At 41.0% G+C, this 25,004-nt stretch overlaps 1 protein-coding gene and 1 pseudogene across 5 annotated transcripts in view; one reads left to right on the plus strand and one right to left on the minus strand.

Moving 5' to 3' along the window:
- LOC123755734 (uncharacterized) overlaps positions 1–25,004 on the plus strand; it is a 318,192-nt gene that overhangs the window by 43,265 nt on the left and 249,923 nt on the right. For 4 of the 5 annotated variants that reach the window (XM_045738480.2, XM_069300013.1, XM_069300014.1 and 1 more), the window contains exon 2: positions 22,858–23,019. In XM_045738480.2, the coding sequence (XP_045594436.2) occupies positions 22,862–23,019 (158 nt within the window). In that variant the 5' untranslated portion in view covers positions 22,858–22,861. Of the gene's footprint in view, positions 1–22,191; positions 22,434–22,857; positions 23,020–25,004 lie in introns of those variants that run through there. The other variant, XM_045738481.2, reaches the window with a different exon arrangement.
- LOC138350079 (small nucleolar RNA U3) lies at positions 19,877–19,982 on the minus strand (annotated as a pseudogene).

A 25,004-nucleotide genomic window follows, 5' to 3' on the forward strand; every position in this document is an offset into this window, starting at 1 on the left:
CTTACAGTCCTCAACTATAGACATGAAGACTGGGTTTCGACTGTTTAAGGACTCCAGTGCTCCTCGGCTATCGACAAATACAAAAACATTTTTGTCGTCATGACGTACTTCCTCCAAACACGCCAGAATGGCCTGCAGTTCAGCTTGTGTGGATGATATATAATTACTAAGCCGGAGTTCAATTATCCTGTCCACAGTCCCAAACTCCGTATAATCCCTTATTAGGACACCACACCCGGCCCTGCCATCCTCCACCACCGACCCGTCGCAATATACATGTAAACTGTTGCCTCTTGGTAACCGAGATATCATGCTTCCATACAAGCACCGTATTTGTCCCGGTTCATGATGAATCTTTTTCGCCTTGAGGGGTACAATTTCGACGTCTATTTTCTGTACTTTCCAGGGAGCAGACATATTACACTGTCGAGAAGGTTTACAGCAGTCAAGTACGTCGTATTCCCTGAGGTCATGAGCTAATCCTCTCGTATAGCGTGTCTCCCTCAGTTTCCTGGAAGTGTGTACGTCACTCAAGCAGGTCTGAACGCTCTCAAACAGCTTATCCCCTCCTTTTCTCCGCATGAAACGAATAGATACTCTAGTGTTAATGTCACGGACTCTATCACACACGCTCTGTAAATTTAATTCCATTCTCATTATTTCAATCATTGCATTTCTTTGACATCCAAGAATAGGGGGGACATGATCACCACATTCAAGATTCTGAAGGGGATTGATAGGGTAGATAAAGACAGTCTATTTAACACAAGGGGAACACGCACAAGGGGACACAGGTGGAAACTGAGTGCCCAAATGAGCCACAGAGATATTAGAAAGAACTTTTTTAGTGTCAGAGTGGTTGACAAATGGAATGCATTAGGGGGTGAGCCCAAATGGAATGCATTAGGGGGTGAACCCAAATGAATTTTTCATGGATATGATACCAACATCAAATCACATATCAGACGTCGCCCTATCCCCACTAGATTTTGAAGAAGCCATAAACAGTATGCCTATGCACTCTGCACCAGGCCCGGATTCTTGGAACTCCATATTCATCAAGAACTGTAAAAAACCACTATCGCAGGCCCTTCACATTCTGTGGAGACAAAGCCTAGATACTGGCGTTATCCCTGACATACTAAAAACAGCAGAGATAGCACCACTCCATAAAGGAGGAAATAAGGCAGAGGCAAAAAATTACAGACCGATAGCACTAACATCGCACATCATAAAAATTTTTGAGAGAGTGCTAAGAAGTAAGATCACAAAATACATGGAATCACAGCATCTCCATAACCCCGGACAACATGGTTTCAGAACAGGGCGCTCTTGCCTGTCGCAGTTGCTGGACCACTATGATATGGCATTAGATGCTATGGAAGACAAACAAAATGCTGATGTAATTTACACAGATTTCGCAAAAGCTTTTGATAAATGTGACCATGGTGTTATTGCACATAAAATGCGTTCAAAAGGAATTACCGGGAAAATAGGCAGATGGATCTACAATTTCCTGACTGACAGAACCCAATGTGTAATAGTCAACAAAATAAAATCCAGCCCATCAACCGTGAAGAGCTCAGTCCCCCAGGGTACTGTGCTTGCTCCAGTACTTTTTCTCATCCTCATATCGGACATAGACCAGAACACAACCTATAGTTGTATCATCCTTTGCAGATGACACTAGGATTTTCATGAGAGTTGGCAACATAGAGGACACGGCAAACCTCCAATCAGATGTTGATCAGGTCTTTCTATGGGCTACAGAAAATAATATGGTATTCAACGAGGATAAGTTTCAGCTCATGCGCTACGGAAAAATTGAAAACATAAAAACAGGAACCACGTACAAAACGCAGGCAAATCATAACATAGAACGAAAAGGCAATGTAAAGGACCTGGGTGTACTCATGTCGGAAGACCTTACTTTTAAAGAACACAATAAAGTAGCCGTCACAACTGCAAGAAAAATGACAGGTTGGATAACAAGAACTTTTCACACTAGAGATGCTATACCGATGATGATACTTTTCAAAACGCTTGTGCTATCTAGAGTGGAGTACTGCTGCACAATGACAGCCCCTTTCAAAGCTGGAGAAATTGCTGACCTAGAGAGCGTGCAGAGATCCTTTACTGCTAGAATCCACTCAGTAAAACATCTAAATTACTGGGACCGACTAAAGAGCCTAAATCTGTACTCCCTTGAGCGCAGGCGGGAGAGATACATTATAATTTACACGTGGAAAATAATTGAGGGGCTGGTCCCAAACCTGCACACAGAAATAACACCACATGAGACCAGAAGACATGGCAGGATGTGCAGAATACCCCTGTTGAAAAGCAGAGGTGCAACAGGTACTCTGAGAGAGAACTCTATCAACATCAGAGGCCCGAGACTGTTCAACACGCTTCCACTACACATAAGGGGCATAACTGGCAAACCCCTCACAGTGTTCAAGAGAGAACTGGATAAGCACCTCCAAAGGATACCTGATCAACCAGGCTGTGACTCATACGTCAGGCTGCGAGCAGCCGCGTCTAACAGCCTGGTTGATCAGTCCAGCAACCAGGAGGCCTGGTCGACGACCGGGCCGCAGGGACACTAAGCCCCGGAAGCACCTCAAGGTAGCCTCAAGGTGATGTGGTGGAGGCTGACTCCATACACAGTTTCAAGTGTAGATATGACAGAGCCCGATAGGCTCAGGAATCTGTACACCTGTTGATTGACGGTTGAGAGGCGGGACCAAAGAGCCAGAGCTCAACCCCCGCAAACACAACTAGGTGAGTACAACTAGGTGAGTACACTGCATGGTAAGTCATGCAGACGGTGCCACCTCCCTCACCAAAATGGCTCCTCCCAACATACTACTTTTGCTGTTATTATACTATATATACACACGTTATATATAAGTATCTACATGTGTGTTCACCATAGCAATGTGTGTTCACTCCTCCCACCACAGTGCTAATTATCACCACAGTGCTAATTATCACCACAATACTGCTATCATCAGAATCCTGGTCATTTTTATCACAGTCAGGGGTCTTCTGTAATACTATCATGCAAAATAATAGCATGTATATATATATGTTTTGACATTTTTTGGCGAGGCTGTGGTCACAAGCTGAACAGCAGTGCTGTGAGCTCATGCTGCGTGCGCCAGTCTTGGTGGCTCACTCAGAACTAAGGCTCTCGCACCCGGATATGTTACCCACTATTTTTTTCTAAGTAGCGTCTGTTTACTATCAGCCATGGCTAGACCATAGCTGCCCCTATCCCTCGTGGGGCATTTAAAATCGTGCGCTAGACCCTCAATCGTATATTGAGCTTACGATTGAGGGTAACCTTGTATCCCGTAACGAGGTTACCCTCAATCACTTGATTGAGGAAGCTCGTAACTTTCGGGAAAGTTACTCCCATCGTGTATGTATGTATTAAGCGGTTTAAGGGTTAAAGATCATGTTATTTTCTGTTGCCCAGTTGAAAACTTTATTAATATCTGCTTGAAGTTTTTCAATGTCTTCAGCAGAGGTAATTTTCATGTGGATTTTTGTGTCATCTGCAAAGGATGATACGAAGCTGTGACTTGTATTTTGTCTATATCTGATATGAGAATAAGGAAGAGCCGTGGTGCAAGGACTGTACCCTGAGGTACAGAGCTTTTAACTGCGCTTGGACTCGATTTTATATGGTTGACTATTACTCTTTATGTTTAGGGTCCCAGATATTGTCGCATTATCAGAGACAAAACTTGAAGGAAATATATTAAATGAAGTTGTATTCCCAAGAGGGCTATTCAGTTTGGAGATGTGACGGGAAAACTAGGAAGAGGGGAGGAGTGGCTGTGCTGGTGAAGGAACACCTGAAGGTAAGAGAGTTAATATTTGAAAACCCTCGAGATATGGACATAATGGCATTGCAGGTCTGGAATCAGGATGATAAGCTGACAATTTTAAATGCCTTCAGACCACCAGCAAGCAACACATGGACAAAGGAAGAACTAGATGACAAGCAAGAGGGCCTCATAATGGTCATAAGAGAGATTATTGTACAAGCAGATAAAGATAAATCATGACTGTTGATACTGGGGGACTTCAACTCTAAAGCAATAGACTGGGAGGCCTATGAAGCAAGAAAGGAGGATTTTTGGACATGCAGATTTGTAAATCTCATTCTGGAGACATTCTTATATCAACACATAAAGCAGGCCACAAGAATGAGGGAAGGAGATGTACCGTCAGTACTGGATCTAGTATTCACCAGGAAAGAAGAAGAGATGTTTGACATCCAGTACCTTCCTCCCTTGGGAAAGAGTGATCACATCCTGTTAGACATTAAATATTCTTTAAGATATCATCTAGAAGAAAATGGGGACATTGAAACAGGTGATAAACTCGATTTAAGGAGAGGTCACTATGGGGAACTTCAGAAATTTTTTAACGAGTGTAATTGCACAGACTTGCTGCTAGGCAGAGAAGTAAATGAAATGTATGCCAAATTTTGCAAAATATACAAGGAAGGCACACAAACATTCATACCAAACCAGAGATGCAGGGCCAGAAAACAGGATTGGTTCAACAGAAATTGCAAGAGGGCCAGAGACCAAAAGACACAAAAATGGAATCTATATAGGAAGAGGCCAAACCCTCAAACATACCAACGATACAAAGATGCGAGAAACAACTATACGGCAGTAAGGAGAGAGGCAGAATTTTTTTTTTAAAAAGGGGCTAGCGGTTAAATGTAAAACGGAACCGGGCCTATTCTACAAATTCATAAACAACAAATTGCAGGTAAAGGATAATATCCAGAGGTTGAAAATGGGAAACAGATTCACGGAAAAGGAAAAGGAAATGTGTGAAACATTAAACGAAAAGTTCCAAAGTGTGTTTGTACAAAATGAAATCTTCAGAGAACCAGACACAATAAGAATTCCAGAGAACAACATAGAGCGTATAGAGGTGTCTAGAGATGAAGTGGAAAATATGCTGGAGGAGCTAAGTAAGAACACAGCAGTTGGCCCAGATGGAGTTTCACTATGAGTTCTGAGAGAATGTGCATCTGAGCTCAGCATACCACTTCGGCTGATTTTTCAGACATCCCTGTGTACAGGAGTCGTAGCAGATGTGTGGAAAAAGGCTAACATAGTTCCAATTTACAAAAGTGGCAGCAGGGAAGACCTCCTCAATTATAGACCAGTATCATTGACAAGTGTAATAGTAAAAATATTGGAAAAAATAACAAAAACTAAATGGGTAGAACACTTGGAGAGAAATAATATATCAGACAGACAGTAAGGTTTTCAATCTGGAAGATCCTGCGTATCAAATTTACTCAGTTTCTATGATTGAGCCACAGAGATTTTACAGGAAAGAGATGGTTGGGTTGATTGCATCTATCTGGACCTAAAAAAGGCTTTCGACAGAGTTCCACATAAGAGGTTGTTCTGGAAACTGGAAAATATTGGAGTGACAGGTAAGCTTCTAACATGGATGAAAAATTATCTGACTGATAGAAAAATGAGGGCAGTAATCAGAGGCAATGTATCGGACTGGAGAAATGTCATAAGTGGAGTACCACAGGGTTCAGGTCTTGCACCGGTGATGTTCATTGTCTACATAAATGATCTACCAGTTGGAATACAGAATTATATGAACATGTTTGCTGATGATGCTAAGATAATAGGAAGGATAAGAAACTTAGATGATTGTCGTACCCTTCAAGAAGACTTGGACAAAACAAGTATATGGAGCACCACTGGGCAAATGGAATTTAATATGAATAAATGCCATGTTATGGAATGTGGAATAGGTGAACATAGACCCCACACAACCTATAAATTATGTGAGAAATCCTTAAAGAATTCTGATAAAGAAAGAGATCTAGGGGTGGTTCTAGATAGAAAACTATACTCCTGAGGACCACATAAAGAACTTTGTGCAAGGAGCCTATGCCACGCTTTCTAACTTCAGAATTGCTTTTAAATACATGGATGGCGAAATACTAAAGAAATTGTTCACAACTTTTGTTAGGCCAAAGCTAGAATATGCAGCGGTTGTGTGGTGCCCATATCTTAACAGTATTGCTCGCTTTGGACACCGACCACGTCCACTTTTTTTCTCTAGAGTCCTAGCCGAGGACAGGACTCGCATCCACTCCAAAAATATTTGTATAAAATGAATTTTTTATCCAATCGACCTCGGGATAGTTTCAAAATAAGTGCCTTTAGAGTGCACACAATTTGATACCAAAATGAAAGATGTAACATGAAACTTGATGTCAGAACACTTGAGAGATTATAAATACGTTTTTTGGTCAAAATTGTAAAATATTTGTTAAAAGTCTATTTATTATGCTATCATGTTGGGACTAGTTTTAAAATGCGCGCCTTTACATTGCGAACAATTTGATACCAAAATGAAAGACGTAACACAAATATTTATGTCAGAACACTGGAAAGATATAAATAATGTTGTGATGATGAGCTTCCAGAATTAAAATATTTGTTAAAATTCCAGTTATTGCTTCATTATTATGAGACTAGTTTTAAAATACGTGCCTTTTTATTGCGAACAATTTGATACTAAAATGAAAGACATAACAAGAAAATTGATGTTATCGAACTGACCGAGTATACACATTATGTTGCGGTGTGCCAATTGGTGCTCGTTTACAGGTAACTTTAGGCTTTCCTGTGGGAGGCACGCTGTTCATTTGTACATTATATGCATATACAGTGGTACCTCGGCTTACGAGCGCCCCTGGTTACGAGTTTTTTGGTTTATGAGCAGGATTTGCTCAGAAAATTTGTATTGGGATACTAGGGTGTTGATATGCGTACGGGCCGACTAGCGCGTGGTGGCACAGAGATCGCCTCTCAGTTTACCAGTGCCTTGCGCCCAGTGACTATCCCGCCTCAATTCTTCACCAGGATTTACAGTGTTTTGTTGAACATTTGGCCATTTGAACATTAAAGTTGTTATTATATATCTCGCAATGGGTCCCAAGAAAGCCAGTGGTAAGGTTCAACCAAAGAAAGAAGTTGTGAGTAGAGGATATCCCTTCCTCATTAAGAAAATGTGTGAAGTATAGGAAGAACTGCAAAGTTTTGTTGAAAAAACTCACCCAGATAAAGCTGTAGCACACCGTTGCATTGACCTTTTAATTGACAATGTGATGTCTTACTACAGACAAGTGTTAAAATGTAGGGAAAAACAAGTGTCTTTAGACAGATTCTTAGTAAGACAAGCAAGCAGTGAGCCACAAGCAGGTCCTAGTGGTATGCAGGCAAAACATGCCAGAGAGTGTATCCCAGAAAAGTCATCACTGCCTGATGTTATAATGGAAGGGGACTCCCCTTCCAAACAATAACACCTCTTTCCCCCCCCCCCCCCCCCCCCCCGTCCTCCTCACCATCTTCCATACTCCAACAGCAGTCATCAGCAAGGGTAAGTAATAACTTGAACATAGTTTTGTAATGTAGATTTTGATGAATTAGGTATAAAATTTAGTTTGAAGTGAGGTTTTTGGGTAGTCAGTAATGGATTAATTCATTTCCCATTATTTCTTATGGGAAAATTAGCTTCGGTTTATAAGTTTTCGGGTTACAAGCTGTCTCCAGGAATGGATTAAACTCTTAAACCGATGTACCCCTGTACACCTGTGGGAATTCTATTGTGAACACAATGATACCAAAACGAATGACGTAGCACGAGAATTAAGGTGAGAAAACTGAAACGAGTATACACATTTTACTGATTTTGTGCACTCACGGGTAACTTTTGCCAACTTTAGGCTTTGCTGTTGGGAGTCATGCCAGGCTTTTGTACATTATATGCATATACACCTGCCGGGAATTCTATTGCGAACACAATGATACCAAAACGAACGACGTAGCACGAGAATTAAGGTGAGAAAACTTAAACGAGTATACACATTTCAGTGTTCCTGCACACTCGCCCGCACATTGGAGGCATGACCTCTAAGTTGGCAGCGCGCATGCCTGGGGTGCGATAGTGTTAAGAAGCACATCAACAAACTGGAAAAGGTACAAAGACATGCTACTAAGTGACTCCCAGAACTGAAGGGCAAGAGCTACGAGGAGAGGATAGAAGCATTAAATATGCCAAAACTAGAAGACAGAAGAAAAAAAGAGGTGATATGATCACTACGTACAAAATAGTAACAGGAATTTATAAAATCGATAGGGAAGATTTCCTGAGACCTGGAACTTCAAGAACAAGAGGTCATAGATTTAAACTAATTAAACAAAGATGCAGAAGAAATAAGAAAATTCACTTTCGCAAACAGAGTGGTAGACGGTTGGAACAAGTGAGGTAAGAAGGTGGTGGAGGCCAAGACCGTCAGTAGTTTCAAAGCGTTATATGACAAAGAGTGCTGGGAAGACGGGACACCATAAGCGTAGCTCTCATCCTGTAACTACAATTAGGTAATTATACTACAGTGGTACCTCGGTTTAAGAGTTTAATCCGTTCCTGGAGACAGCTCGTATTCTGAAAACTCGTATTCCGAAACTAATTTCCCCATAGGAAATAATGGGAAATGAATTAATCCATTCCTGACTACCCCAAAAACCCCAGTTCAAACTAAATTTTATACCTAATTCAGCTAAATAAACCTACAAAACTATGTTCAAGTTATTACTTACCCTTGCTGTTAGCGTATGGAAGATGGTGAGGAGGAGGAGGAGGAGGGAGGAGAAGAGGTGTTACTGTTTGAAAGGGGAGTCCCCTTCCATTATAACATCAGGCAATGAGGACTTCACTGGTGTGCACACTCTGGCACGTTTTGCCTGCATACCACTAAGACTTGCTTGTTTTACTAAGAATCTGTCTGAAGACACTTGTTTTTCCCTACATTTTAACACATGTCTGTAGTAAGACATCACATTGTCATTTAAAAGGTCAATGCAACGGCCTGCTACAGCTTTATCTGGGCGAGTTTTTTCAACAAAACTTTGCAATTCTTCCCATACTTCACACATTTTCTTAACATTTTAGCGTTATCACGGCGCTCAAGATCATTACCACTTTTTGTGTTGAGGTCGCACAGCGAACTCTCTCACGAGTCACGAGAAAAAATATTTCTATAAACTCTATTTGTTATGCGATCGACTTTGGGATAGTTTGAAAATGTCCGCCATGAAATTTCCGTTTTCTCTAATAGCCGCATAGCCTATTTGGGAGAACTGCATAGCATTGCACCATCGAGGTAAGACCATTGTATTGTTGACATGACAAGTGTAATCGACGTAGTTTTTTATTTGGTGCCGGTCTAACGCAGCCTTGTGTGACATTTTTTACTTATGTTCTAGAACATTCTATTACGAACACATTGGTACAAAAATGAAATACGTACATCGAAAATTAGTGTCAAGACAGTGAAAAGCGTATATGCTTTTCAGTGTTGCTACTCAATCGCCCCAAAACGCCGCACTATTTTCTTAGGGTAAACCTTACCACTGGCTTTCTTGGGACCCATGGCGAGATATATAACAACAACTTTTATGGTCAAATTACCAAAAATCCAACAAAACACTGAAAATCCAGTGAAGAATTGACGTGGGATAGTCACTGGGTGTGAGGCACTGGTAAACTGAGGGGTAAGGGGCAACGATCGCCGTACCACCACGCACTAGGTTGGCCTGTACGCGTATCATCAAACTCGCCTTCCAAGGTAGCTCTCGCCTTCCGAGGTAACCCTCGCCTTCCGAGGTAACCCTCGCCTTCCGAGTTAACCCTCGCCTTCCGAGGTAACCCTCGCCTTCCTAGGTTACCCTCGCCTTCCGAGGTAACCCTTGCCTTCCGAGGCACATTTTCCGAGCAAATACTGCTCGTATTCCGAAAAACTCATATTCAGGGACACTCGTATTCCGAGGTACCACTGTATATGTAAAAATGGTGAGAATCGGTCAGAAACTGATTTTTTTTTAAGCTGACTGAATGTTAAAACAATAGTTTCAGAGATAATTGAAGTTGAAGTTATCGACAATGTATAAGGTAGTTCTAATTCATTAATTTACTTGTACGTTTTAATAAACATTGTTTGTCATTCGTACTCGAATATGTGAAAGTTGTAGGTCAGTATGTGTTGAAATGAAGTCAACTAAAAATAACCCCCAAAAAACAAAATATAGGGATAATTATAATAATTATAATGATTTAGGGGATATATTTAGGGTATACTTTATATAAGTCAAAAAGCCCTAATCTGGTCCCCAATCATCAAAACAATCTAAAGAAACGAGGAAAATAGAGTTTGAAATCTGTGAAAAAATCAGCCAAAACAAATTCAAATTCCCAAGTTCTGCCAGTTATGACTGATATATTTGTTGACTAATTTAATTCTTTATTCACATAGTTATGGAAAAGTACGCACTCTCCCGGTTGTAAAGGTTACAACAAAATCAAATTATAAACAAAGAAAAAAATTATCCCTAAAAAAAATTGTGGACATTGGTGAACGGAACAGGCATTACTACTGGGCAATGTATTTGTAGACCCCAATATAACAAAGTTGAGCATAATAACATACAGTACTTACTTATTATTATTTGTGTTATGAATTCCTCAGCAATGCTATAAAAGCACCAGATGCATATCCCCTTTGTGGGCACTTTTAACTACTATTCTTCTTCTTTGTGCATCGAACAGGTGCTTGCATCTCCTTATTACTGCATTATCCCTCAGTTCCAGTTAATTGGAGCTGTTCTCCTTATCAACAAAACCTTTTTTTTTTTTTAAATTATCTAAAATCTATTTCTGAAAATATTGGGATGAAACTTTCACGATGCTGAAGCCAACAAGTTGGAGATTTGTTTAACATTTAATATTAATTTTCACATAATTCTAATATATTTTCACCCAGCCCAAGCTTATACCCCCATTTACATCCCAGGCTGTAGCAGTGTAAGGGTTAAATATGCAAAAACTAAGATAGAAGAAAAAGAGGCAATATGATCACTACATACAAAATAGTGACAGGAATTGATAAAATTGATAAAAAAATTGATTCCAGGTCTCAGAATTCCTGAGACCCGAAACTTCCAGAACAAGAGGTCATAGTTTTAAACTAACGAAACAATGCTGCCGGAGAAATATAAGAAAATTCACTTTTGTAAACAGAGTGGTAGACGGTTGGAACAAGTTAGGTGAGAAGGTGGTCTCAAGGCCAAAAACCATCAGAAATTTCAAAGCATTATATGACAGTGCTGGGAAGATGGGACACCACGAGCGTAGCTCTCATCCTGTAAATACACTTAGGTAATTACACTTCTGCACCCCATCACAGCCAAAGCATGTCATGTATAATTAATTTTTTTTATACAGTAGTTTCTCATTATCAGGGAACACATTTTAATAATACAGTTCAGTACAGTATTAGAAGGAATTTTTTTTTCTTCTTGTGCACTGGGAGGTGCCAGCTATTAACACTTTCGCCCGGGCATGACGCAGCATTGCGTCATCCGTTTACTGGCGGTAATACCGGGGATGACGCAGCATTGCGTCATCCACTTTAAATAATCGCCAAAAATCAGGTTTTTATCCAATTTTTTTGGGACTGGTTTTAAAATGTGCGCCGATGTCTTCCCATTTTCTTTGTTGAGCCTCGTGGCCCTCAGGTGGCTTGGCACATGCCGTCGGCCCATTGTTTTCGCTCCACTGTTGTGACCAATGTTGCCTCCCCTCACATCTCAAACGTGTGAATATTTCGTCTATTTTCCGTGGCTATATTTCTTACTGCGGCTTTAGAAACTTTCTACGCTTACTCCACGATGGATAGTGATCATGAACAAGGCCCTTCCAGGAAGAAAATTGTGAAAGAAAGGCTTGAAAAGGAAGGGAATTGGGAGTGTAGCTGGAAGGCGTTTGAGCGCTCACTCGCGGCTAACGCGTGGCCCGTCTTCAACTAGTCGGCGGTTGGAGCATGACCAGGTTTTTTATTTCATATGCTAATGTTCCTCTAGAGAATTCTATTGCGAACCCATTGAGACCAAAATGAAAGACCTAGGACAAAAATTGAGGTGGCCAGAGTAAAAATAGTGAAAACATTTTATCGTGTTTGTGCGCTCCTGGGTAACTCATTCGCACTTTCTCTGTTTGCTGCGGGTAATTTGCCGGGCTTTTGGAGTTTATATGCATTTAGTGCTGTAGAGAATTCTATTGCGAACACAATGATACCAAATTTAATCTCGTAGGACAAGAATTAAGGTGACAAAGTTGAAGAGAGTACAGGCATACCTCAGTTTAAGAGTTTAATTGGTTTCTGGAGACGCCTCGTATTCCGAAAACTCGCATTCCGAAGCTAATTTCCCCATAAGAAATAAAGGGAAATGAATTAATCCATTCCTGACTACCCCAAAAAACCCACATCAAACTAAATTTTTATACCTAATTCATCTAAATAAACCTACAAAACTATGTTCCAGTTATTACTTACCTTGCTGTCGAGTGCTGTAGGCGTATGAAAGATGGTGAGCAGGGGGGAGGAGGAGAGGAGTTACTGTTTGGAAGGGGACTCCCCTTCCATTATCACATCAGGCAGTGAGGACCTTTCTGGTGTGCTCTCCCTGGGACGTTTTATCTGAGTGCCACTAGGTCCTGGTTGAGGCTCACTGCTCGATTTCCTCACCACAAATCTGTCCATGGAAGCTTGCTTTTCCCTTCTTCGCAAGCTCTCTCTGTAGTAAGGCATCACATTGTCATTGAAAAGATTAAGACAACGGCCTACTACAGCTTTCTCTGGGTGAGTCTTTTCAACAATTGTTTGAATCTCTTCCCACATCTGACACACCTTCTTAATTACTGCAGAAGGGACATTCGCTGCTGCTGCTGCCACCTCCTCCCCCACTGCAGAATCATCCGCTGCTGCGTTGGCTTGCTGTTCCTGTTGAAGGGCTTTTAGTTCTTTGGTGGTCAGTTCTTCGTTGTGTTCTTTCCACCAACTCCTCCACATCATCACCATCCAATTCCAAGCCCATTTGCTGGCTTAGACTAACAATTTCCTCAACAATAGGCGCATCATTTATAGGCTCAAACCCCTCAAAGTCTAGTTCTCTCACACATTCAGGCCACAATTTTCTCCAGCCAGAGATCAGGGTTCTTTGAGTCACTTCTTGCCAGGCTTTGTCAACGAGTTTTAAAGCACTACAAATGTTAAAATGCTGTTTCCAGAAATCTTTGAGGGTGAGGTTTGTGGCTTCAGTCACTTCAAAACATTTCTGGAAAAGTGCCCTTTCATAAAGTTTCTTAAAATTCGCTATGATTTTCTGGTCCATAGGCTGAATTAGAGGAGTGGTGTTAGGAGGAAGGAATTTAACTGTGAGGAATTTATTGTATCTGGGCAACAAATCATCTTCCAAGCCTGGAGGATGAGCAGGAGCATTGTCGAGGAGAAGCACGGCTTTGAGTGGCAAATGTTTCTCCTGCAAATATTTTTCTATGGCAGGGCACAGCACTTCATTCACCCACTCCGAAAAAATAAGCCTAGTCACCCATGCTTTTTTTTTTTAGACTTCCACATCACACACAAATGGGTTTTCAGCACTTTATACTGTTTGAAAACCCTTGGATTTTCAGAATGATACACTAGCAAGGGTTTAATTTTCAAATCGCCACTCGCATTTGAACACAGCACAAGCGTAAACCTATCTTTCATAGGCTTGTGTCCAGGCAAGGATTTTTCCTCCTTGGTAATGTATGTCCTCTTAGGCAGTCTTTTCCAAAACAGTCCTGTTTCGTCACAATTAAACACTTGTTGCGGTAGGTATCCCTCAGCCTCTGCAAACTCTTTAAATTCCTCAATAAATCGTCCAGCGGCTGGTTTGTCTGAGCTGGCTGCCTCCCCATGCCTTGTAACACTATGGATACCACTTCTCTTTCTAAATTTTTCAAACCAGCCCCTGCTTGCCTTAAACTCTTTCTTATCTGCATCACTCGTTGCAGGGGTATTCTTTAGAAGGTCTTCGTGCAACACCCTGGCTTTCTCACAAATAATGGCCTCCGAAACACTATCACCCCTTAACTCCTTGTCGTTTATCCAAATTAATAACAACTTTTCCACTTCTTCAAGTATTTGTGGTCTTTGTTTCGTTATTGTTCTTACTCCTTTTGCCACTTTAGCACCCATAATCTCATTTTTCTTCTTAAGTATAGTGCATATTGTTGATGTGGCTTTGTTGTATTGCCTACAAAGTTCAACAACACGTGTACCGTTCTCATGCTTCCGAATGATCTCTTGTTTCTCCTCTATTGTCATCCTCACATGAGCTTTCTGGCCTTTATCCTTACCACTGGCTTTCTTGGGACTCATGGTGAGATATATAATAACAAATTGTATAGACAAATCACCAAAAATCCAACAAAACACTGAAAATCCGCGAGAAGAATTGATGTGGGGGTAGTCACTGAGCGCGAGACAATGGTAAACTGAGGGGCGGCGGGGCAGAGGGGCGGCGGGGCAGAGGGGCGACGATCGCCGAACCACCACGCGCTAGGTCGGCCTGTACGCGTATCAACAAACTCGCGTCCCGAGGTAACCCTCGCCTTCCGAGACATATTTTTGGAGGAAATCCTGCTCGTCTTCTGAAAAACTCGCATACAGGGACACTCGCATTCCGAGGTACCACTGTATACACTTTTCAGAATTTACACGCGCTCCCGTGACACCCTGGGTCCCATATCGCACAGTTGAAGGGTGGCGCGCGGGGTACGCCAAAGTGTTAATAGCTGGGCAACCCAAGGGTTAATCTGTATTATATCATTTGGCTCCAGGGTCATTCAATCTCAAATCACCAAAAAGTCACCTATGGCTCCCACTCGACCCTCTCCAAATGCCATGAAATTTTGTAGTAGGATAGCGCTAGACCCCAAATGTCACTGCAAAATATTAGAGCTCAATCTGCTTTGCTTCTTAAATAACAGGTCTATATTCAATGGGCTCTCGTCCCTTTAATGCGTAAGTACTGTACCACAAAAATGACCAAATTTGACCCTTTGTTAAATCACTTCTATTGCCTGTAAGAGTGTGAAATTTGACGTACCAGGACAACTTTTGGTGTAGAATAATGTAGTGTAATTGAAAAAGCAGTATGGGTGGCCATTCAGCTCTCCATCCATATTAAAATCACTGCCAAATTTTGTCGCAAGAAATTTGGACCCCAATTTGGAGACCACTTACTAATTAGCAAAAGGTCTAAATGCCATGATCTTTTGCAACGATATATAACAAGCACAATATTATGTAGTGATGCAATAGCAACTCTGTTGTATCCATATGTCCAGAGGTGGCCCACTTGAAAGTTGGCCAAAATTTTTTTATGTGCAAAACTAGGTAACTTTCAAGGCAAAATATCTCAATATGCATCATTCCCAATTTGGTTTTGAATGACACCATTGGATAGAGCAGATTTTTCTGTACAAGAGTAACTTTTATTTAGGTTGGGATCTGAATTCCTAGTTCAGCCAGAGGACTCTGAAAATGACATTCCTTTGTGCGATATCGAAAAATTGAAATTATGATTCTCCATCTTCTTTGTGCACTGATCATGACTTTTTTTTCTTTCCATTCTTTCTGGGACACATTCGACTAAATTCTTCACCCTCAAAAAACTGTACTGTCCTTTCCTTCACTTCCTCAGGAACTGACTTGCCCTGCATTTTCTTAGGAATTGCTAGTACCAGTATTCCCTGTTCTTCTTTCAGCTTCCTAGCTTCGCGAACCATGTATTCTGAAACTTTGAATTGCTCCATTGTCTTTTTGATAGACCAGCTTTGTGGCACGAGGGTTTGGATTTGTATTTTTTCTTGGCGCTTTGCTAAATGGAATTTTAGCTTCATTTCTTCAATGAGGTTATTGAAGTCTTGGCAATTTGTGCACTGTTGGCTAGAGCTTGGTACCAACAGGTTTTGGCAATCAATATTTCCAATTGCAGCAATTTGCTCGGCAATTATTTCCTGTGCTTGGCAATCTTACGCTTTGTATAACCATGCTTATCCCTTGCACTAACTTGTTGATATTTAATAGGTGAGATGCCTAATACTGATAAACTTGTATTTACACTTTCACAGATTTACATATTATCAGCAGGGCCATCAGATTCAGTAGAGCTAGACTCACTCACAGTGGTACCTCGGTTTAAGAGTTTAATCCGTTCCTGGAGACAGCTCGTATTCCGAAAACGCGTAATCCGAAGCTAATTTTCCCATAAGAAATAATGGGAAATGAATTAATCCATTCCTGACTACCCAAAAACCCTCACTTCAAACTAAATTTTATACCTAATTCATCTAAATGAACCTACAAAACTGTGTTCAAGTTATTACTTACCCTTGCTGATGACTGCTGTTGGTGTATGGAAGATGTGAGGAGGGGGGAGGAGGAGGAGAGGTGTTACTGTTTGGAAGGGGAGTTTCCTTCCATTATAACATCAGGCAGTGAGGACTTCACTGGTGTGCACACTCTGGCACATTTTGCCTGCATACCACTAGGACTTGCTTGTCTTACTAAGAATCTGTCTAAAGACACTTGTTTTTCCCTACATTTTAACACTTGTCTGTAGTAAAACATTACATGGTCATTTAAAAGGTCAATGCAACGGCCTGCTACAGCTTTATCTGGGTGAGTTTTTTCAACAAAACTTTGCAGTTCTTCCCATATTTCACACATTTTCTTAATGAAGAAGGGACATCCTCTACTGCCTCTACTCACAGCTACTTTCTTAAGTTGAACCCTACCAATGGCTTTCTTGAGACCCATGGCGAGATATAAAATGACAACTTTTATGCTCAAATGGCCAAAAAACAACAAAACACTGTAAATCCTTGTGAAGAATTCAGGTGGGATAGTCACTGGGTGTGAGACACTGGTAAACTGAGGCGCGATCGCCGTGCCACCACGTGCTAGTCGGCCTGTACACGTATCAACAAACTCGTGTTCCGAGGTAACCCTCGCCTTCCGAGGTAACCCTCGCCTTCTGAGGCAACACTCGCCTTCTGAGGCACATTTTCCGAGCAAATCCTGCTCGTACAATGCGGCCTCGACTTACGATGCTAATCTGTTCCCAGAGACGGATCGTAAGTCGAAATATCGTAAGTCGAAGCGATTTTTCCCATAAGAAATAATGGGAATTGAATTAATCCGTTCCCCACCCTCCAAAATATTAACATACAAATACATTTTATACTGAATACAATATTTTTTTCTAACTACAATACAGTACCAAAGTTTCTCTTACCTTTATGGAGGGCTCTTGATGGTGTATGGAAGATGGTGATGAGGAGGGAGGAGGAGAGTTGTTACTATTTGGAAGGGGAGTCCCCTTCCATTATCACATCAGGCAGTGATGTTTTCTCTGGGGTACTCTCTCTCCTACGTTTTGCTTGAATACCACTAGGACCTGGTTGTGGTTCAGTGCTTGTTTGTCTCACTACAAATTTGTCAAGAGACATTTGTTTTTCCCTTCTTTTTAACGTTAGTCGGTAATGATGCATCTCAGTGTCATTGAATAGGTTAAGGCAAGGACATAATCTCACCCAAATCAAGCAAGGCAGCTTGATTTGGGTGAGTCGTTTCAGCAAAGGTTTGCAATTCTTCCCATGCTGCTCACATTTTCTTAATTGTTGAGGAAGAGACATTCTGTACACTTGTTTCTGCTCTATGGTCATCCTTACATGGGTTTTCATATGTTTATTCTTATCACTGACTTTCCTGCGACTCATGGCGTGATATATAATAATTACTTTAATGTTCAAAATGCAAAAAATCACCACAAACGCGAAATTTCTTAAAGGCGTGATCGTCACTAAGCGGGTAGCTGTAGTAAACTGAGGCAGGGCGGCCGCGTGAACGGGAACCAGGCGCTCAGTCGACCCGAACGTGTACCAACAGATATCGGATGTCGAGTCACATTTTTTGATGAAATTTATATCGTAACTCGAAATTATCGTAAGTAGGGGCAATCGTATGTCGAGGTGCCACTGTAATCCGAAAAACTCGTATTCAGGGACACTCGTATTCCGAGGTACCACTGTACCTGCTTACTGTCGAATTCCTTCCTGCATGATGTGCACAACTTTTGGCCAGGCTTAATACTGACTTTCAGCATATCTGACATTTTCTCTACAGTGGCTACTGTGAGTGGTCGCAAATCTTTTCGTTTACATGGCATTTCTTCTTGAAGGTATTGCAGCAAGTTTTTTGTAAACATTCAAATTTCGTCAATAGCAAAGCTTCATGATGGAGGCATACTTGAGATTCTCCATCCAAGTTCAGTTCACTTTGCTTTGCTATCAGTTTTTGATCTTCTACACTGTACTGTTTTAGAAACTTCAAGCCTTTGTTGGGAGTGTAGGTTGTCAAGTGACATTCAGAAGGGCCACGCTCATGGCTAGCAATAGCACATGGTAATAAACCAATTAACTAACTGAATACAGTAATTTCAAGTGAGACCTGTAATACGTTAATATTAATATTGCTTTTTATTTATTTGCGTATTTATTGCAAGTAAATATACAAATAAGTAAACAGCAATGTTTGACCTACTGACACGATACTACAAAGATGTAAAGATAAATATAGAACAGGAACCAAAAATAGCACTGATTGTTTAATAATAATTCTGAATCCCACCCAAAAATGTTCTACCCAATGAAGCTTAAAATGTTTCCAATCAGTTTGGATATCAATTTGCTAGCAGTCATGATCAGTGCACAAAGAAGATGGAGAATCATAATTTGATTTTTTCGATATCTCACCAAGGTATGTCATTTTCAGAGTCCTCTGACTGAACTAGGAATTCAGATCCCAACCTAAATAAAAGTTACTCTTGTACAGAAAAATCTGCTCTATCCAATGGTGTCATTCAAACCCAAATTGGGAATGACGTATATTGAGATATTTTGCCTTGAAAGTTGGCTAGTTTTGCACAAAAATTTTTTTGGTCAAGTTTCAAGTGGGTCACCTCTGGACATATGGACACAACAGAGTTGCTATTGCATCACTGCATAATATTGTGCTTGTTATATATCGTTGCAAAAGATCATGGCATTTAGACCTTTTGGTGATGAGTAAGTAGGGTCCAAATTGGGGTTCAAATTTCTCACAACAAAATTTGGTAGTGATTTTAGCATGGATTGGTAGCTGAATGGCTACCCAAACTACTTTTTTGATTACACTGCTGTATTCCGCACCAAAAGTTGTCCTGGTATACTAAATTTCACACCTCTCTGGGCACTAGACGTAATTTGATAAAGGGTCAAAGTTGGCCCTTTTTACGATGTGTATGCATTAACGGGATGGGAGCTCATTGAACATAGACCTATTATTTAAGAACCAAAGCAGATTGAGCTCCAATATATTGCACAATTTCATTTGGGGGTCTAGCGCTACTTTATTACAAAATTTCATTATAATTAGAAAGAGTCGAGTGGGAGGCCTTTGGTGAATTCACATGGAATGACCCTCCAGTATTTTTTTATCTCGTTCCATCTGTGTTAGTACAGTACAGGGGTACCTCGGTTTAAGAGAGTAATCTGGTCCTGGAGACGACTCGTAACCCGAAAATTTGTAAACCGAAGCTTATTTCCCCATAAGAAATAATGGGAAATGAATTAATCCGTTCCTGACTACCCAAAAACCTCACTTCAAACTACATTTTATACCTGATTCATCAAAATCTACACTACAAAACTATGTTCAAGTTATTACTTACCCTTGCTGATGACTGCTGTTGGGGTATGAAAGCTGGTGAGGAAGGGGGGGGGGGGAGGTGTTACTGTTTGGAAGGGGAGTCCCCTTCCATTATAACATCAGGCAGTGATGATCTCTCTGGGGTGCATTCTCTGGCACGTTTTGCCTGCATACCACTAGGTCCTTGTCCTCACAGTGTGATTCCTTCCCGAGTTTCGGACATGGAACTCTGCAGTCATACTATAGAATTGATCCTATGAAGTATGCTCACTGCTCAATGTTCTCACAGCCAAGTGGTCCATTGATAATTGTTTTTCCCTTCTTTGCAAGATGTTTCTGTAGTGAGGCATTGAATTTTGTCATTGTCAAATTGAAATTGAAATCACGGTCATTGAAAAGATTAATGCAATGGCCTACTACAGCTTTCTCTGAGTGAGTTGTTTCAATATAAGTTTGCATTTCTTCCCACATCTCACACCACTTCTTAATGGTTGCAGAAGAGACATTCGCTGCTGCCTCATCCTCCTCCACTGGAGAAATATCCTCAGCTGTGTCTTCTTGCTGTTCCTTTTGAAGGGCTTGGAGTTCTTTGGTGGTCAGTTCTTCGTTGTGTTCTTCCACCAACTCCTCCACATCATCACCATCCAATTCCAAGCCCATTTGGCGGCCCAGAGTAACAATTTCCTCAACAATAGGCATGTCATTTACAGGCTCAAACCCCTCAGTCTAGTTCTCTCACACATTCAGGCCACAATTTTCTCCAGCCAGAGATCAGGGTTCTTTGAGTCACTTCTTGCCAGGCTTTGTCAACGAGTTTTAAGCACTACAAATGTTAAAATGGTGTTTCCAGAACTCTTTGAGGGTGAGTTTTGTGGCTTCAGTCACTTCAAAATCTTTCCAGAAAAGTGCCCTTTCATAAAGTTTCTTAAAATTCGCTATGATTTTCTGGTCCATAGGCTGAATTAGAGGAGTGGTGTTAGGAGGAAGGAACTTTACTGTGAGAAAATTACTGTATCTGTGCAACAAATCATCTTCCAAGCCTGGAGGATGAGCAGGAGCATTGTCGAGGAGAAGCAGGGCCTTGAGTGGCAAATGTTTCTCCTACAGATATTTTTCTATGGCAGGGCACACCACTTCATTCACCCACTCCGAAAAAAATTCCTAGTCACCCATGCCTTATTATTAGCCCTCCACATCACACACATTTGATTTTTCTGCACTTTATAATGTTTGAAAACCCTTGGATTTTCAGAATGATACACAAGCAAGGATTTAATTTTCAAATCGCCACTCGCATTTGAACCCAGCACAAGCGTAAACCTGTCTTTCATAGGCTTGTGTCCAAGCAATGATTGATTTTTCCTTCTTGGTAATATATGTTCTCTTAGGCATTCTTTTCCAGAACAGTCCTGTCTCATCACAATTAAACACTTGTTGCAGTAGGTATCCCTCAGCCTTCTCAAACTATTAAATTCTTCAATAAATCTTTTAGCCGCTGGTTTGTCTGAGCTGGCAGCCTCCCGATGCCTCGCAACACTATGAATACCACTTCTTTTTCTAAATTTTTCAAACCATCCCCTGCTTGCCTTAAAGTCTTTCTCTGCACTTGTTCCAGGGGTTTTCTTTACAAGGTATTCGTGCAATACCCTGGCTGTCTCACAAATTGAAGGCCTCTGAAACACTATTACCCGCTGACTCCTTGTTGTGTATCCAAAATAATAACTTTTCCACTTCCTCAAGTATCTGTGGTCTTTGTTTTGTGATTGTTCTTATGCCTTTTGCCACGTTAGCACTCATAATGTCCTTTTTCTTGGCAAGTATAGTGCATATAGTTGATGTGGCTTTGTTGTACTGCCTACAAAGTTCAACAACACGTGTGCCATTTTCATGTTTCCGAATGATCTCTTGTTTTTCCTCTATTGTCATCCTCACATGCACATTCTTGCCTTGATCCTTACCACTGGCTTTCTTGGGACACATGGGGAGATATATATATAACAACTTTTATGGTCAAATGGCCAAAAATTCAACAAAACAATGTAAATCCTGGTGAAGAATTCTAGTGGGATAGTGACTGGGCGCTAGGCACTGGTAAACTGAGCGGCGATCGCCGTGCCACCATGTGCTAGGTCGGCCCGTACACCCATCAACACCCTCGTATCCTGAGGCAACAGTCGTATCCCGATACAAATTTTCCGAGAAAATCCTGCTCGTAACCCGAAAAACTCATAACCAGGGGCGCTCGTAAGCCGGGGTACCACTGTATATATAATTTTCAGGAACATTCCCTCTCCCTTTGTCCTTAACTTCCCCCTTTCTCTAATGATTTTGTTGGTTTGCTTTTTTGTACCTTTTACAGGCTTCTAGATCCATATCATAATGTAGAAAAAAGAACTGATCTCTTCTTCATTCCTACTCTCATTTAAATGTTTTGTGGTGATGTCACTTTTCTGAGTGGCATTATGAGGCTGCTTAGCATTCATTGCCATTTTCTATCTCTTCATTACCTGTCTTGTGTGTCAGTTACTGTTGTGTTCTGTTTTTTGTCATATCTTTCAGATCTCATGCCAAATGCTGTTGCTCAGTTTATTGGTCGGCCAAGGTAGATCCGCATTTTGTGATGTTGATTGTAACCTGTTCCAGGACCTGGTTGCACCAGGTCATCTACATGGAGGTTTAGTTCAGCCAACCTGGATTCTTCCAATTGGCATAGTGTTTACAGGTTTGCAACTCTTTCGGTTTTCTTTGCAAATGTGTCTTGGTTGAGGGTTATATATAAAAACTGAACTAGCTCCAGTAAGGGTCTCCAGATGCCCTATTGATTCAGTGGAATCACAGGTTGTATGACTTGAACCATGCCGTGGTCCAGAGGCAAGGTGTGCGGTTAGGAGTACCCAGGTTGTGGGTTTGAATCCCCCACATTGCTTCGATTGTCTTTCTCATTTATATATTATGTTAGTGTGATTTCCTAGTGTGTAAAGAAAATTATTGTTCATCTGTGTTACTCAGTAGCCTACTATTGTTTCAATATTTGAAACTACCTTTTAGCATGTGTAAATATGATTGCCATGTATTGTGTTAATGTAGTACTTTTTTGGTAATCTAGGTTTACTATGTAATAAAGATTATATTATGTGTGGTTGCAGAGGCATGAGTCACCTGGAGAGTGGCTCTGTGGTGTGGGTGCGGCTGGGCCAAGCTTGGTGGCCTGGAACCATCACCACCGATGCCAAGTGCCCGCCGGAATATGTCGAGGGGATTCGGAAGATGCCTTTAGCCATTGTCAAATTCTTCCATGAAAATAAATAGTAAGTATTTTTAGAGGTATAAGTCTGAATTACTAATATTATAAAAAGTTACATTATACTGTACCAGTTATAAGATAAGATAATGTTTATTCAGATAAAAGTACAGTACTTACCTTACCCTGAGATTACCTTGAGGTGTTTTCGGGGCTTAGCGTCTTCGCGGTCCAGTTGTCGACCAGGCCTCCTCGTTACTGGAATGGTCAACCAGGCTGTTGGATGCGGCTGTTTGCAGCCTGACGTATGCATCACAGCCTGATTGATGAGGTATCCTTTGGAGGTGCTTATCCAGTTCTCTCTTGAACACTGTGAGGGGTTTGCCAGTTATGCCCCTTATGTGTAGTGGAAGCGTGTTGAACAGTCTCGGGCCTCTGATGTTGATAGAGTTCTCTCTCAGAGTACCTGTTGCACCTCCGCTTTTCAATGGGGGTATTCTGCACATCCTGCCATGCCTTCTGGTCTCATGTGATGGTATTTCTGTGTGCAGGTTTGGGACCAGCCCCTCTACTATTTTCCACATGTAAATTATTATGTATCTTTCCCACCTGCGCTCAAGAGAATACAGATTTAAGCATTTTAGTCGGTCCCAATAGTTTAGATATTTTACTGAGTGGTTTTAGATGTTTTTACTCATCCTAGCAGTAAAGGATCTCTGCACGCTCTCCAGGTCAGCAATATCTCCAGCTTTGAAAGGGGCTGTCAATATGCAGCAGTACTCCACTCTAGAGAGCACAAGCGTTTTGAAAAGTATCATCATCGGTATAGCATATCTAGTTTGAAAAGTTCTTGTTATCCCAGCTGTCATTTTTCTTGCAGTAGTGACAGCTAATTTATTGTGTTCTTTAACCCTCAACCCGCTAGGGGCCCAAATGGATTTAACACCCATAGGCGCAACAAAAAAAAAAATCCAAAAAATTCTTTCGTCTTATAGAAGTGTTCATTTTTGTTCCCTGATCACGGAAAAAATAAAAAAAAAATTGTAGGTGGCATATTTTAGCCGCAATAGGGTAGTGAAGTGTGGCAAAAAAGGGGCGTTGACAGAGCCTTCGCCAGACGAGGTCTACTCCGCTCGAGCTGTCAGGTGGCAGTTGCCACAAATATATTATTACCTAATTATCTCAATGTTTCTGATTAATTTTTTCTTAGTTTTTTTTGCAGTAATATTATTCAATGCAGTGAATTGTGATATATTTATATAATAAAATGTGTGAACCATCGCTGTACTCAAAATTATGGTGTGTGCATATTAGTGACTCAATTATTATGTTCATAAAACAATAAACAAATAGTTTTGCTGTTACACTATATACAATGGAACCTCGATTAACGAGTGGCTCTATTAACGAGTTTTTCCAGTAACGAGCAAGCCACTCACAGCAAATTTGTCTCTATTGACGAGCTCGCCTCTATTAACGAGCAAAACCACATGGTGCTTCCTAGCGTCTCGCGGGTTCTTGCAAATTCTCGGACGCCTCCAACGCCAGTGTTGTTGTTGTATCGCACACGACAAGCATCCCTCTGGATTTATTTGAGCTTTTCTTTGGGTTTTTAGTGGTTTTGCGACTACAATTTGTAACACACGATGTCTCCAAAGAAGCTGCTTGCTAAAGATAGTGTTGTCAAGAGGAAGAAAGACACAATTACTGTGGATTTGAAGAAGGAAATTATAGCAAAGCATGAGTGTGGTGTCTGTGTGACTGATCTCACAAGGGAGTATGGCAGGTCCTCATCAACAATTTACACCATTAGTAAGGGAATGAGGAGGTAAGGGAGGATGCTGCCTCTTCCACTGAGATCAGGGAAGTGTTTGGTATGTTTGAAAAGGTGAACGCATTCTTGGAAAGGCTGCTCTGATAAAGCAGTGACAACCCGGTGTGTGAAAATGTTTAATTAATTTATCACTTTGTGATAACACTTTGTGGAAGTGTTATCACTTTCGCAGGTATATGTCGCTTGAACGTGACACACTATTTTTCTCTTGAATGCAC

The sequence above is a fragment of the Procambarus clarkii genome, chromosome 43, assembly GCF_040958095.1.
Source record: "Procambarus clarkii isolate CNS0578487 chromosome 43, FALCON_Pclarkii_2.0, whole genome shotgun sequence".
NCBI lineage: Eukaryota > Metazoa > Arthropoda > Malacostraca > Decapoda > Cambaridae > Procambarus > Procambarus clarkii.